General features: G+C 35.4%; 1 protein-coding gene across 6 annotated transcripts in view; it reads right to left on the bottom strand.

Annotated features, from left to right (window-relative positions):
• Positions 1-13,427, bottom strand: part of LOC124145249 (AT-rich interactive domain-containing protein 1A-like) — a 61,447-nt gene that overhangs the window by 32,626 nt on the left and 15,394 nt on the right. For all 6 annotated transcript variants that reach the window (XM_046514987.2, XM_046514982.2, XM_046514986.2 and 3 more), the window contains exon 4: positions 9,732-9,797. In XM_046514987.2, the coding sequence (XP_046370943.2) occupies positions 9,732-9,797 (66 nt within the window). The remainder of the gene's footprint in view (positions 1-9,731; positions 9,798-13,427) is intronic.

Here is a 13,427-nt window from a genome sequence, read left to right as displayed (position 1 = left end):
ATCAAGCTATGTCAGGCCTTCACTGCCTGGTGTAGCCTACGCAGCAGTTAAGCTATCTGACTAGCGCTCCGCTCCCGCTTGCTTGCTAGCTGGCTGCTGTCTCACTGGCTGCTCAGCTAGACTCGCATATTCAACAGCGGATTTCTCCCTAAAATATACTCCCCCACCCCAATTTTTTTTCAACACAAGGACCCTACACCTAGGTTTTCAATCTCCTTCATTTAATTGAATTTGGATCTCTCTGTATGCTCTCATTGTAACATGTTCCATTTCACTAGCCCATATAATGGTTTATTTATACGGCGGCCATATTTGCATAAAGTAGTCCCGGCAACCCTAATGGCTCCACAAAGCAAGGCAAACTAACTTCATATAAGCTTCGTTTTATAATAGTCTAATATTCTCACAACCTTTTTTCCAAAAGTGTTTTATATCAACAAAAGTGTGTGAATATTTTTTCTCAAGTTTTTAAGCAAAGTGGTGTGGTTTATAGGCCACTCTCGTGTGGTTATTTTCTCTGCGCTGTGGCTGGCTGGCTCACTCGCTTGTCAACTCCGACCCGATCTCCCAGTCTTTCTACTGAGTGTAATCTATAGCTATAGCCGAAAATCAATACAGGCTTGGAGCTAGGGTGCTTATCTCTCCACAAAGTTATAGTCTGTTTCAACATTACACAAATATTCTCTGTTATACTAGAAGGATTTTCCCTACTTTTTAGTCAGTATACTAAAATAAATACATACATACATGTCATAATAATTTTTATAAGTTAGATGGAAAAATAAAAACTGAACGTCAAAAATATCTTCACCAATAAAACATATTGATTCTAACTCCGAACTCAACTTTGAACTATTAACTATTGATATCTTATCTGCAAAATGATCACTTTTCAGAAAAAACTTCCTTCACTGGAATTTTTCCAATAGTTTGATCAATAACTCGACATTTGAGAGCTTTTATGTCTAATAAATGGAAAATGTAATAATTACAGTATCATGTGATATCAAAAGTCGACTAAATTTATTTCTTTTCTCAAAATTGATTATATAAAAAATATATATATTCAAATTGTGGAATAAAATAATAATCTTGCTACAATATATAATTCTATAGACAGAAATAAAATCATACTGAACAATCACTTGAAATCAAGCAAATATCAAGAAAAATTTCTTCCATACTCTTATTAGCATGGACAGCTTTGTGCACTGAAATTGATAAATTGATATTTTCCAAATAGAAGTATGTCAATTATCACAAAAAGGCATAGTAAGACTATGATCACATAATCAACAAACCTGAAAACTGGGTAAACAAAAGAAAATTCATTAATATTATAAAAATTTAAAAACAAACATTCCTCAATACATCATTACCTATCCTGTAATTCCAACGAACAAAAAGTACACATCTGGCCCAAGCATCAACAAAGAAACGCCACCAAATACATAATTCATAAAGTAAGCAATCATGCTTGTTGAAACAGGCTATAGGCAGTGGAAACTTAGACCAGATGCAGTGTAGAATCTCGCTCCAGCTTGGCTTGGCTCTACATGTGTCCAGGCTAAAAATAGAGCCGATTTTTCTATCGCAACAAAGGAGTATTCGCTCTGAAGGGGATTCCATCAAGGCAGAGCTCCATCTATAATGACGTAGGATAATAAAGAAAACCCACTCCATGTGAGTGGGGGTCTACACCGTGTCACAAGGAACATTCAATTATTTACCTGAATTACAACATCCATGCTCCCCAGGCAATTCATTACCATTACAATTAGTGGCCATATTATCTTCTGAATAATACAATGTTTATTCTAATTTAGTCTACATCAAATATGTCAATTCCTTTAGTGTCAGGGTTTAAGGATGACATTGTTTCAGCGATGATTTATTTATTGACAATTTTCAAACTACTTTGAATTATGTTTTAATAGAATGATATATTCAAGACATTTAACAGATCTCATATTAAACATAATCAGGTTTGTTTTTCTTTTCAAACTAAAATAACAATTGCATGAAACCTTTAAAACATTGAAGACATCTCTTTAAATGGGGAAATCATTGAACCAATATGTAACTAAACAGATGTAACATGGAAATATTTAAAATTAAAAATTCACAGAATAAGAGTTGTACACAGTATATACACCAGATTGTGAATGAAGAAAACATAAGGCAATCACCCGAGGCAATGCAGAGCTTGAAATTAAGTGTCGTGCTATTATCCTTGAGGTTGGCTCCTGCTGTATTTGTATCAAGGGATACGATATAAAAACTTCAAGATTAGAGATACGACAGGACCCATTTACTTTCACGCTTAATTATGAACACTGATACATCTCACCGCCACAACTTCATTGGGTCTGTAAAATGTTTATATTTATGTGCCAAGGCATTTTGATTTACCTTAGTGAAAGTTTCAAATCAGGGTATCAAAATGACTTCGACTGTTTAGCCATTACAGGCCTTCAGACTTCAAATTAATTTATGGATGTTCTGAAGGTAGCTTTTTAGTTTTGAGAAGTGAGCACTTTTTTTAATTTTTATTTTGTTGGATACAGCTGGGAAAAAATAGATTGTTCTTAAAAAAAATTCCCACCCAAATACAAATGTCATTTGTCTCCAGCTTAATCACAACAGTGGCCAAGGCATTTGTTAGGATGAGCGTATTATCAAAATATTCTGTATCAACATCCTAAATGATAAAGGGCACACCAGATCTCTCAGATAAATTGCTTCACCACTTTCATCCCTTGTCCATAATGTGTTAAAAACAATTGGGAGTGTCTAGGTATCCAGGAATAACATAAAATCTGGGTGGGGGGTTTCATAGTTTTTGTTTCAGAAATGACGAGGAACAACTCCCATTAAACATGGGCCAGCTTTAGTGTTGTCATTGTAACTCTCCCATTATCAGTGTCCATTGTTAGCAATAGACATTAACATTTATAGTCTACTAGTCCTTATAATGATAGCAAATAGTGAAACCCTTAAAAATAGCAAATATCTACTAGTCCTTATGATACCTTAACTATTGGGCAGTTTGGAAAGGACAATAGGACTAGTGCCAATTGATATCGCTGCTTTTCTCACATAGGGAAAGTTGTGTTGAGAGAAGAAGGAACATGAACATGGTAGTATATGGGAGTCTTCTAGTGTGACCAAGACACTGGTCTAGATTCTCATTTATAAATAAACAGCATCAAATGCCACTCAGAGCAATATTCAAGCTGTATCAAATTCATCCTTTTTCAGTAGCTGTTCAAACATATCCCCCTCCCCTTCCCCCAAAATGAAGCCGTTCAGCATTTTTCAATATCATCAAATCATCCAAATAATCAAAAGGCACCAGTTCACCACAAGAGGAGAGGAGGGAGGGAGGGAGGGAGAGGGAGAGGGAGAGAGAGAGAGAGAGAGAGAGAGAGAGAATAGGCTAAGTAGCAGTCACAAGTGAACACGAATTATTCTTACACATAACAAATATTTGCATTAGAATTATTGAAGCACAATCAGATTGGACATTTTTCAGGAAGGGTCTTTCCATGCTGTATTATAAACCTATTGCCAATTTTAAGTTGTACAGGAAAGTAACCAGTGCAAATACTCAAGTAAACAGTCACCAGCTGCTGACTTCTAATAAAAAGCCTGAAAGTGTACACAAAGAATGGGTACCACATTTTGACCACGATGGGACTGGAATAAAAAAGCCATGGTGTACAGCATCATAAATATACTACTCAAAAGAAGTTAAGGACCACCTGATTCTTTCATATTGGTAATGTTAATCTGTCATGGCATGAGAGATTAACTATTGTAATATGAAAGAATCAGGTGATCCTTAACTTCTTTTGAGTAGTATATAATCATGTTTAATCTCCTGAATTTAACATGGAGTCTTGCTATAAGTAGTGCAAAATATTTCCAAGGTACAAGATTCTCGTGCCAAACAAGTGGCATTTTGCCTTTGAATTATCAGTGACTAAATAGCATTTTACATTTGAATCGTGAACAAATTAACAATTCTACAGAAAACTCAATCATTAATAAACATGATCACATGTGTGATTGAGTAACAAACTACTCCACTTGTTTCTGTCATTGTTGTACTGCCATTATTGCTTGTTTATACAAAACACTCAGCAATATTCCAGCTTTCCAACTCAACATGAGGCAATTAGATACATCAGGGATAACTGGGTGTTAAATTAGTAATTTAAAAACAGCCATCATTATCAGGATGATTGTACCTATTGCAATGCATCTGATCACTGAACTCCTCAGTAAATTCATTTTCCCATCATAAGCTGTAACAATTGCTTATTAATAGATCATCAATTGGTTAAACTACCTGTAGTAATATCAATAACTAATGTTAAATTACTTGCGGAATTCATACAATATTGCTCGTAATCATGTTAATATCAGTAACTATCATCATCATTAAGATAAAGCTTGTTTGAAAATTATGTTGAAAGAAAAACCCAGGTTTATCCAATTGACAGATTCAAAAATGACAATGACAAACGTTTAAATATATATATCCTATACAAAAAGAGTGAGCGAGTGAGTATGGTTTTACGCCCCTTTTAGCAATATTTCAGCAATATCATGGAAGGGGGACACCAGAAATGGGCTTCACATTTTCTACCCATGCCAGGAATCGAACCAGGGTCTTCGGCTACCAGACCGCCCCCAATACTAAAGAAGTTAAAGACACCTGCTCTCCTCAATAATGGAGTGTTCTTAAACTTTTTTGTTTAGTAGTATATACTGTGCCTGTAAAATTCAGAAGATGTTTGCTTAAACAGTTTGCTTGCCAGTTGACAAGTGACCATTTTATTTCTACAATATTTGACAAAAACATATTTGGTCATATTTGAGTAACAAGTTGGCAAGACTAACAGCTCTCTATTTATCATAAAATGATTCCACACTTTTAAAAGGTTTATCTTTTCTCTGATTTCTTGTTTCAGTGAAATCTGAAATTGGTAGATCTGCACAGTCTACTATATAGGGTATCTCTGAGAATACAGTAACCTTTACCTTACTACACCATGCATCTGTAATTTCACTTGTTACAACACGTGTGACAGATATAATATAGTGTATGTCATCAGGCAAATGACATCTACAAAGGGCCAACAAGAACATAAATCTAAACCAAGACAGTCACGGGTAAGATATTGTCAACCCAATGTTCCAAACAGTTTTATGAAACTTGTGCTGCCTTACATCTCTAGAATTACAACAAAATTATTCATACATCATAAAAAGAGAAGAGAAGAATGTAAAGTACTATGATGAAGATGGACCCCCATGTTGTCTTCTTCAGGGTAATTACTTTGCATCAGTATAACTTATATAAAACAAGAACTATCTTGGCAACTAATGACAAAAGTTGATTGAAGTTGATTGAAGTTAAATACATTATTTCATTTTTTCTAAATTTTCCATGACATATTCAATGCACAAAGATATCCATATTTATCTGCATTACTCTACTTTTTTAATAATAATAATAATAATAATAATAATAATAATAATAATAATAGTAGTAATTCAGTATCCCTATCAAAGGTAAGAAATATACATTACAATAAATGGCCATCCTGCAGAGATTGTCGGTATCCCTATCGAAGGTAGTAAATATACATTATAATTAATGGCCATCTTGCAGATTGTCAGTATCCCTATCGAAGGTAGTAAATATACATAATAATTAATGGCCATACTGCAGAGGTTGTCAGTAACCCTATCGAAGGTAGCAAATATATATTATAAGTAATGGCCATCCTGCAGAGATTGTCAGTATCCCTATCAAAGGTAGTAAATATACATTATAATAATGGCCATTCTGCAGAGATTGTCAGTATCCCTATCAAAGGTAGTAAATATACATTATAATAATGGCCATCCTGCAGAGATTGTCAGTATCCCTATCGAAGGTAGTAAATATATATTATAAGTAATGGCCATCCTGCAGAGATTGTCAGTATCCCTATCGAAGGTAGTAAATATATATTATAATTAATGGCCATCCTGCAGAGATTGTCAGTATCCCTATCAAAGGTAGTAATTATATATCATAATTAATGGCCATACTGCAGAGATTGTCAGTATCCCTATCAAAGGTAGTAAATATATATTATAATTAATGGCCATCCTGCAGAGATTGTCAGTATCCCTATCGAAGGTAGTAATTATATATTATAAGTAATGGCCATCCTGCAGAGATAGTTATTACTGTACAGCAGCATGTTGTGTAGTGGTCAGGGTTTCCAGTCAGATCACTTTGTCATTCAAAACGTCTAAAAGATACTTTTTTTCCAGGTCAGCCAATACACAGAAGAAAGCTTTGAAAAAAATAATGAATATGTCTTCCGCATTTGTTTATAAAAAAATCACCAAAGAAAACTGCTGAAACTTGTGTGAATTTCAAGCCTACCAACAATATATGCCTTTGTATCAGACCAAACAACAACATACTTGTTTCAGGAAACAAAAAAAAAAAATGGGTCGGTAGTTGGGGTTCTATTTATAATTTAATATTGTTAATGACTGATGTTACTAGCAGTTTTAGGTCAAAATAGCTACAGCTACAATAATATGCAGAAAAATCCAACTGTTAACAGCTGTGACAAAATATTTGGGTCACACATGAAACAAAGGTCAGGTTACCTGAAACACCCAAAGATTGACTTATTCTTGATCATGACACCAACACACATACCCAACACTACTAAGTGTGTGTGAGAGTGTTCGTGTGTGCATGTGTGCGAGTGTGAGCAAGATGAAAAAGAGACACAGCATAAAGGCGGGGATGGGGAGGGGGCGGAGTCAGGTGGGTAGGCCAAAATATTAGACAGTCCTAAGACCAATCTCACCGCCCCCTCCCCTGCAATAAATGACCAGATCAATGCCTGAGCAGGATATCAGACTCAACCAAAATATTCACTTTTGGTGCAAAATATATATTTTATGCTTGCGAAGGATTCAAAATGTTCAGAACCTGCAGTTGTTATCTTCAGCTTCAGATTGTTTCGGTCTTATTCCAGAGATATTACTATTTGAAGAGGGAAACATTTGTGACCCATGTCCCGTTACTCCGGCTTCCCCCGAGTAATCACGTATCAGATAAACACTGCAAACGAGTTAGTCAATTGTCAAAGTATCTTTCTGTGTACGAGGACAAATCATCATTGATTTTGATTCACAGTCGAGGAGGTACCGTCTTTAATTAATTTAATGTCAATTCACATTTCAGACATGAAGAACTTTGGCTACTCTTTTTTAAATTTGACATTCAATCTCGTGCTGCCCTGAACATTAAACAGGATCTAACTGGGGTCTGTTTGAACTGGGGTCTGACCGAGAAGGAAGGTCTGATGTTTCATTAGTAATGTGCACTGTTGTTGTACTGATTAACATTGATATCAAAAGAAAAGTTTTTTCTGATTTTCAAAATCACTCAAATATTTCATTCAACATTTTCAACAAATACCAAACAAATACCAGTGCTCCAGATAATCTTGAGTCATTGAGTACTTTCAAATGTTATCATTACCATTTGGTATTTACATTTTTCTTAGGGTAACCAACATATATTTATTCCCATGTTTAATGGTTGGTTTGTTGTTTAACGCCGCACTCAGCAATATCCCAGGTATATGGCAGCAGTCTGTAAATAATCGAGTCTGGACCAGACACTCCAGTGATTGACCTCATGAGCATCGTTCCACGCAATTGGGATACGATGACATGTGTCAACCAAGTCAGTGAGCCTGACCACCTGATCCCGTTAGTCGCCTCTTACGGCAAGCATGCGTTGCTGAAGACCTATATTAAACCAAAGAGTAGACATTAAATAGCTAATAATTCAAGCTGAAATTCTGTTTGAGGCGACTCCAAATATAGGCATTTGTTTATTTGCCACCCCAAGATTCACATGTTGCATAAGCTCGCAACAATGGGACTATGTTATATTTAACAAGCCTTTGTGCATTATTCACTGTTCATGTATGCGATACCTGCACTCAATCAGTAAATATAGATCTGTAAGGAAATACAGGCACGGCAGCTCAAAAGGTCACACTGGGTAATTACCTACAGTGTTGTTATACTTCGAGGGTTTTATGTTTCATGCATATTGTATACAAGCAACTCAAAATTAGAAGACGAAGTCATCGATATCCCCAACCTATTAAATGTCTTAATCAACACCATAGTAAGTAGTATTTCAGCAATATTACAGTGGCCTGACACAGTAAACGTGTAATAAGAAGTATTTTGTCAATATTACAGCGGCCTGACAGTATACGAGTAATAAGTAGTATTTTGTCAATATTACAGTGGCCTGACAGTATACGAGTAATAAGTAGTATTTTGTCAATATTACAGTGGCCTGACAGTAAACGAGTAATAAGTAGTCTTTTGTCAATATTACAGTGGCCTGACAGTATACGAGTAATAAGTAGTATTTTGTCAATATTACAGTGGCCTGACAGTAAACGAGTAATAAGTAGTCTTTTGTCAATATTACAGTGGCCTGACAGTAAACGAGTAATAAGTAGTCTTTTGTCAATATTACAGTGGCCTGACAGTAAACGAGTAATAAGTAGTACTACAGCAATATAACAGTGTCATGAATGTCTGGACCACACAATCCAGTTATTGATATATTACGAATGTCCAACCTTGTCAGGGTATGGTGTCACCCGATCAACCAACTTGACAACCAAAAACATTTAGATACCTCTTACAACAATAGTATCGATTTCAGTTAGAAATATCGAGTTTCGACTGTATTTACCGTATCATGCGATTGAGTCAAATGCTGTTCAAATTTGTTTTTCTTTTGATCATGAGTGGTAGTAATTTACATATGGTAATGTGGAAGTTTCTTTTTCTTAAATTATTAGGGTAAGAATAAACAAATCAGTCATATCTCAAACTTTTTATTTGTTGTTATGGTTATCACATTCAAAGGAAACTTCAATTCCAAGGTTAAATTCAACTCTAAAATCCATCTAATATGATACACTGAAAACTATCCATATTTATCGCAATAGTTGCTTGCAATATCAATAGTCACCTCGATTTTGATTTCCAGACCAATGGTCACCCCTACTTAGTTCTATTACATATGTCACAGGCTTCACCATTAGTTTGACAAGGTTACTCATGACAGTTCACACTCTAGTCCAACAGGGTTGAAATTTGTTTGATGTTCTGAACTGACGAGTTAGCGCTATTCAGGCCGCACAGATCAAACAAGAGCATCATTCACTGCTGTAGTTAGGGCTGGCTATCGATATATATCAGAGATTGATAATCGCTAACTAAATATCGATCAATTATCTAAGTAATTTAAGCAAATATGCAAGAAAGTCCAGAAAGAAATCAACATCTTCCACCCTACTGGTGAGCAGTGACACATTTATACATGGATTACTTTGTTGACAACTGCTTTCCGTCTTCGACAATTGACATGATTGACAATAACAAGTCTATGTCGGTAAATCTCAACTTTATTTCATCACAATAATTTATGCAAGTTGTTATCGATAACAATTTCATATCGATAATCGTAAATGTTTAGCCAGCCCTAGCTGTTGGTGTATGATTACATGCATTCAACCAATGTTGAACCTACAACGAGTTAACGGGAACTGTTTTCAACCAGGCAAGAGTACAGGTTTGTGAGCACATAGTGTTTTATGACCTACCCCTTTTGACTCCTCTTCGCTTTCTGACCTCTTGTTTTGACTCGTTCTGTTGTTTTCTGTTATACCCTGAAACAGAGAACAAAAAATGTACTCATTTGACAAGTCTAAACTAAATATATCTCTACCATAGAGCCATAGAGGTCTAAAATATAATTTTGTTTGTTTGTGTGTTTGGAGTTTAACGCTGCACTCAGCAATATTCCAGCTATAACAGCGTTCTGTGAATAAGTGAGTCTGGACCACACAATCCAGTGCTTCACATCATGAACCTCGATCCACACAATTGGGATACGATGACAAGCATCAACCATGTTAGCAAGCCTGACCACCCGATCTTGTTAGTCGCCTGTTACGACAAGCATAGTCGGTTTAAAATATCAAATCTATCCCAGGCAAACCTATGTTACCATTGACAAAAACAAGTGAGCAACAATCCAGAACACCAGCGCATGATGAAACGTGATCACACCTGATCTAACTTAGTTGCCCTTAAACACCAGCAATGGGTAGTGGGGATATATTCTAATAGTATATTCTAATAGAAGTATTTCACTTGTGTGGTGCTAATGATAATTACCAGGACAAAAATGAGATTTGTACCAACAGCTTCTAAAATACCACTTAAAGATATTGCATCCTGCAATGACTAAGGGACGTAACTATTGTTAAGATCAAGTGAGTTGGGACTGACGCCACTTTGAACAGTATTCCAGTGTCAGCTTTATGAGGGAGGAAAGCGCTGAGTGACCGAGAGCCCTGTTACACAAAGCGATCATAGCGCAACAACTGTCGCTTGCCTATGTTAAAGTCTGAGAGTAACGATTAATTAACGCTACCATCGCTTTGTGGAACAGGGCCCTGGTCGGAGACATTTACCACTTTGGTGAGAAACCTATTGTTCAGAAAAAGTGAATTGTTTCCTACTGGGGCAATCTGGTATTGTGAAGCAAAGCAACATATCAACTTGCAATTCTTTCCTCCTTTAAATGTTATATTTTCACAATAATTGGTCACACAAAACACATTTTTAATAATATGCAGTGTGTGCATTACTATTAGTAAATGAAAACTTGATAACTTAAAATCGAAACCTTCAAACGCTGTATTGCAGAAGATTCACAGAATTAGCCCTCTTGATCAAATCAATACACTCATTTTCATTATTTGACAAATTTTGCACTTAACACGTTATTCAAACATACAGAACATGAATCATACATAAAACAAAATTTGACAGAAAAAATTCTCACTTCTAAAAGTTTTTGTGGTATTATGACTACATAAACATGTTTAAATCAAAGCATGAATAAATATCGGTGACATCAACTTTGTAATAACTTTTGAGAGGGAAATGGTTGTTTTTACCGCAGAACTATGCAGTGTTAACCGCAGAACTTTGGACATTTTCCTGCAGAACATTAATTATTTCACCACAGAATTCATCTGGGACTGAAGTATCAAACATGCCGCAAATGGATAGAAAGTAGATTCATCTAAGTGACGTCAGCAACTAGAATCTGCCAACAATAAATTAGACTTTTTAGATTTTATGCATTAGGCCAAATATGTATTCTAATTATTGTGTTGCCTGAACATGAACAAAAGCCAGTGAACCTCGCATGATCTGGAACAAGGATCAATTTACATTTCTTGTGATCAATTGAAACATCCTGTTTTCTGGAAATGCTTTTTAAAAAGAGAAATACAGCTGTGTTGTGGGTGGTACACAGTGAGTTGATTATTTTCCCCAATGCAAAGACCATGAGCATGTAACACCAAATGTGAGTGAGTGAGTATTGTTTAACGCCGCTTTGTGCAATATTCAAGCAATATCACGGCGGGGGACACCAGAAATGGGCTTCACACATTGTACCCATGTCGGGAATCGAACCCGGGTCTTCGGTGTGACGAGCGAACGCTTAACCACTAGGCTACCCAGATGAGATTTCTTTTGATAACTGCATTAAAATTCTTTTCAGTTATTTTATAATTGGTATGTTTTGAACAGAATCACCAGTAGATCAGGCAGCAAATGCGTGAATTGATGACAGCTATTGCCATCTGACTTTAAGAGACAATTACACATGATAATCTTAATCGCTGCATTTAAAACAATTCCATATATAAAACGACGCCTTGTATAAAAGGAACATACTGATAATACTGATATATTGATTGACAAAGGTGAAATAGCTTGAAATGTTTTATACTTCTAATAAAAGCAAAACAATTAATAAATTCAACTTAAGTTCAAAATTTATTTTAACATAACTGTCTTCTTCTAACAAAGTTTCAAAATCTCTTGTGATATACCATCAATTTCACAACTCTGAAATTTGTATTTACCAAAAAAAGGGAAAAAATAAATTAAAATAAAATATAATTTAGATTTTTCAAATTATTGAACTGTCTGCTTAAAATACTCTACTTACTACTTCTAAACTACACAGAATACTGATCCCTTTGATGAAAATAGTGCAATCATACGGTTGGGTGATACATGCCGGAACTACTTTCACATAATATATGTCCTGATCAATTTGTTTATGTAAGTATCAAAATCATCACGGTTGCTTAAAATTAAAACTAAAACTTTGAGTGAATTCAGTATTTCTATCTACCATCAACTTTTCCTTTGGTTAGGACTACTTTCTGTGTAGCAGAAACATAAAGATCTCTCAAGCTAGAAGCATGCTGCCGGAACTACTTTCAACAGAACTGCGTGCACTGTTTGTATTGGGATTTACACAGCTTTACAATATTCAGCACTACAAGTATATCATCTTAATAGTGTTTCTGATAAAAACACTGCAAGCACACACAATTATACCAAGATTATAAATTCAACTCATCTTGAGTTCAATTAAAAAAACAGCATATTTTGTTTTGTCCAACATCTTTGTGTAATGTTAATTAAGAAGCTCCTCTTATCCACCAAATGTTATTTAAGTGCCAAAAAACTTCAAAGCTAGACAAACAAATAACACTCAAAGAAGTCAAAATGTTATTTTAATGGTAATATTTTTCCCCACTTTATTCACATGTGTATAGAAGTGACATTTCAAATAAATGGATTCCATGCTTGTTTTCAATTGCCTTTGGTAACAAAATACAATTTTATTTAATGCCTTCCTGGAGAGTAATTATTGAGAGTTATATGGGTACACATACACACTACAAAACATTACCAAGTCAATAATTTGCAGTTTAACTTGATGCATCACAACAACTTTATTTCTATTGTTTGTTTGTTGTTTAACGCCGCACTCTGCAATTTTCCAGCTATATAATGGCGGTCTGTAAGTAATCGAGTCTGGACCAGTCAATCCAGTGATTGACATCATTAGCATCGATCCATGCAATTGGGATACGATAACATGCATCATCAACCAAGTCAGCGAGCCTGACCACCCGATCCTGTTAGTCACCACTTATGACAAGCAGTCGCCTTTTATGGCGAGCATGGGTTGCTGAAGACCTATTCTACCCCGGGTCTTCACAGGCCTATTTCTATTGAGACTTCTGTCCATGAACCTACATCTGACAGCATTCAAAATAAGTGTAAGCTGTAAATATGTCTTGATTATTGGTCAGCTGACAATACCTGTTGGGTGCATCAGTTTGTAATATATCAATATCCAGGGGAATAACTTGTCTATCAACACCAGGGATGTATCAATATGACACTGATATAAG

Source organism: Haliotis rufescens, unplaced genomic scaffold (genome assembly GCF_023055435.1).
Source record: "Haliotis rufescens isolate VD_foot unplaced genomic scaffold, xgHalRufe1.0.p SCAF_5, whole genome shotgun sequence".
In the NCBI taxonomy this organism is placed as follows: domain Eukaryota; kingdom Metazoa; phylum Mollusca; class Gastropoda; order Lepetellida; family Haliotidae; genus Haliotis; species Haliotis rufescens.
The sequence above is the reverse complement of the archived record's forward strand: the minus strand, read 5'-3'. Positions and strand labels throughout refer to the sequence as shown.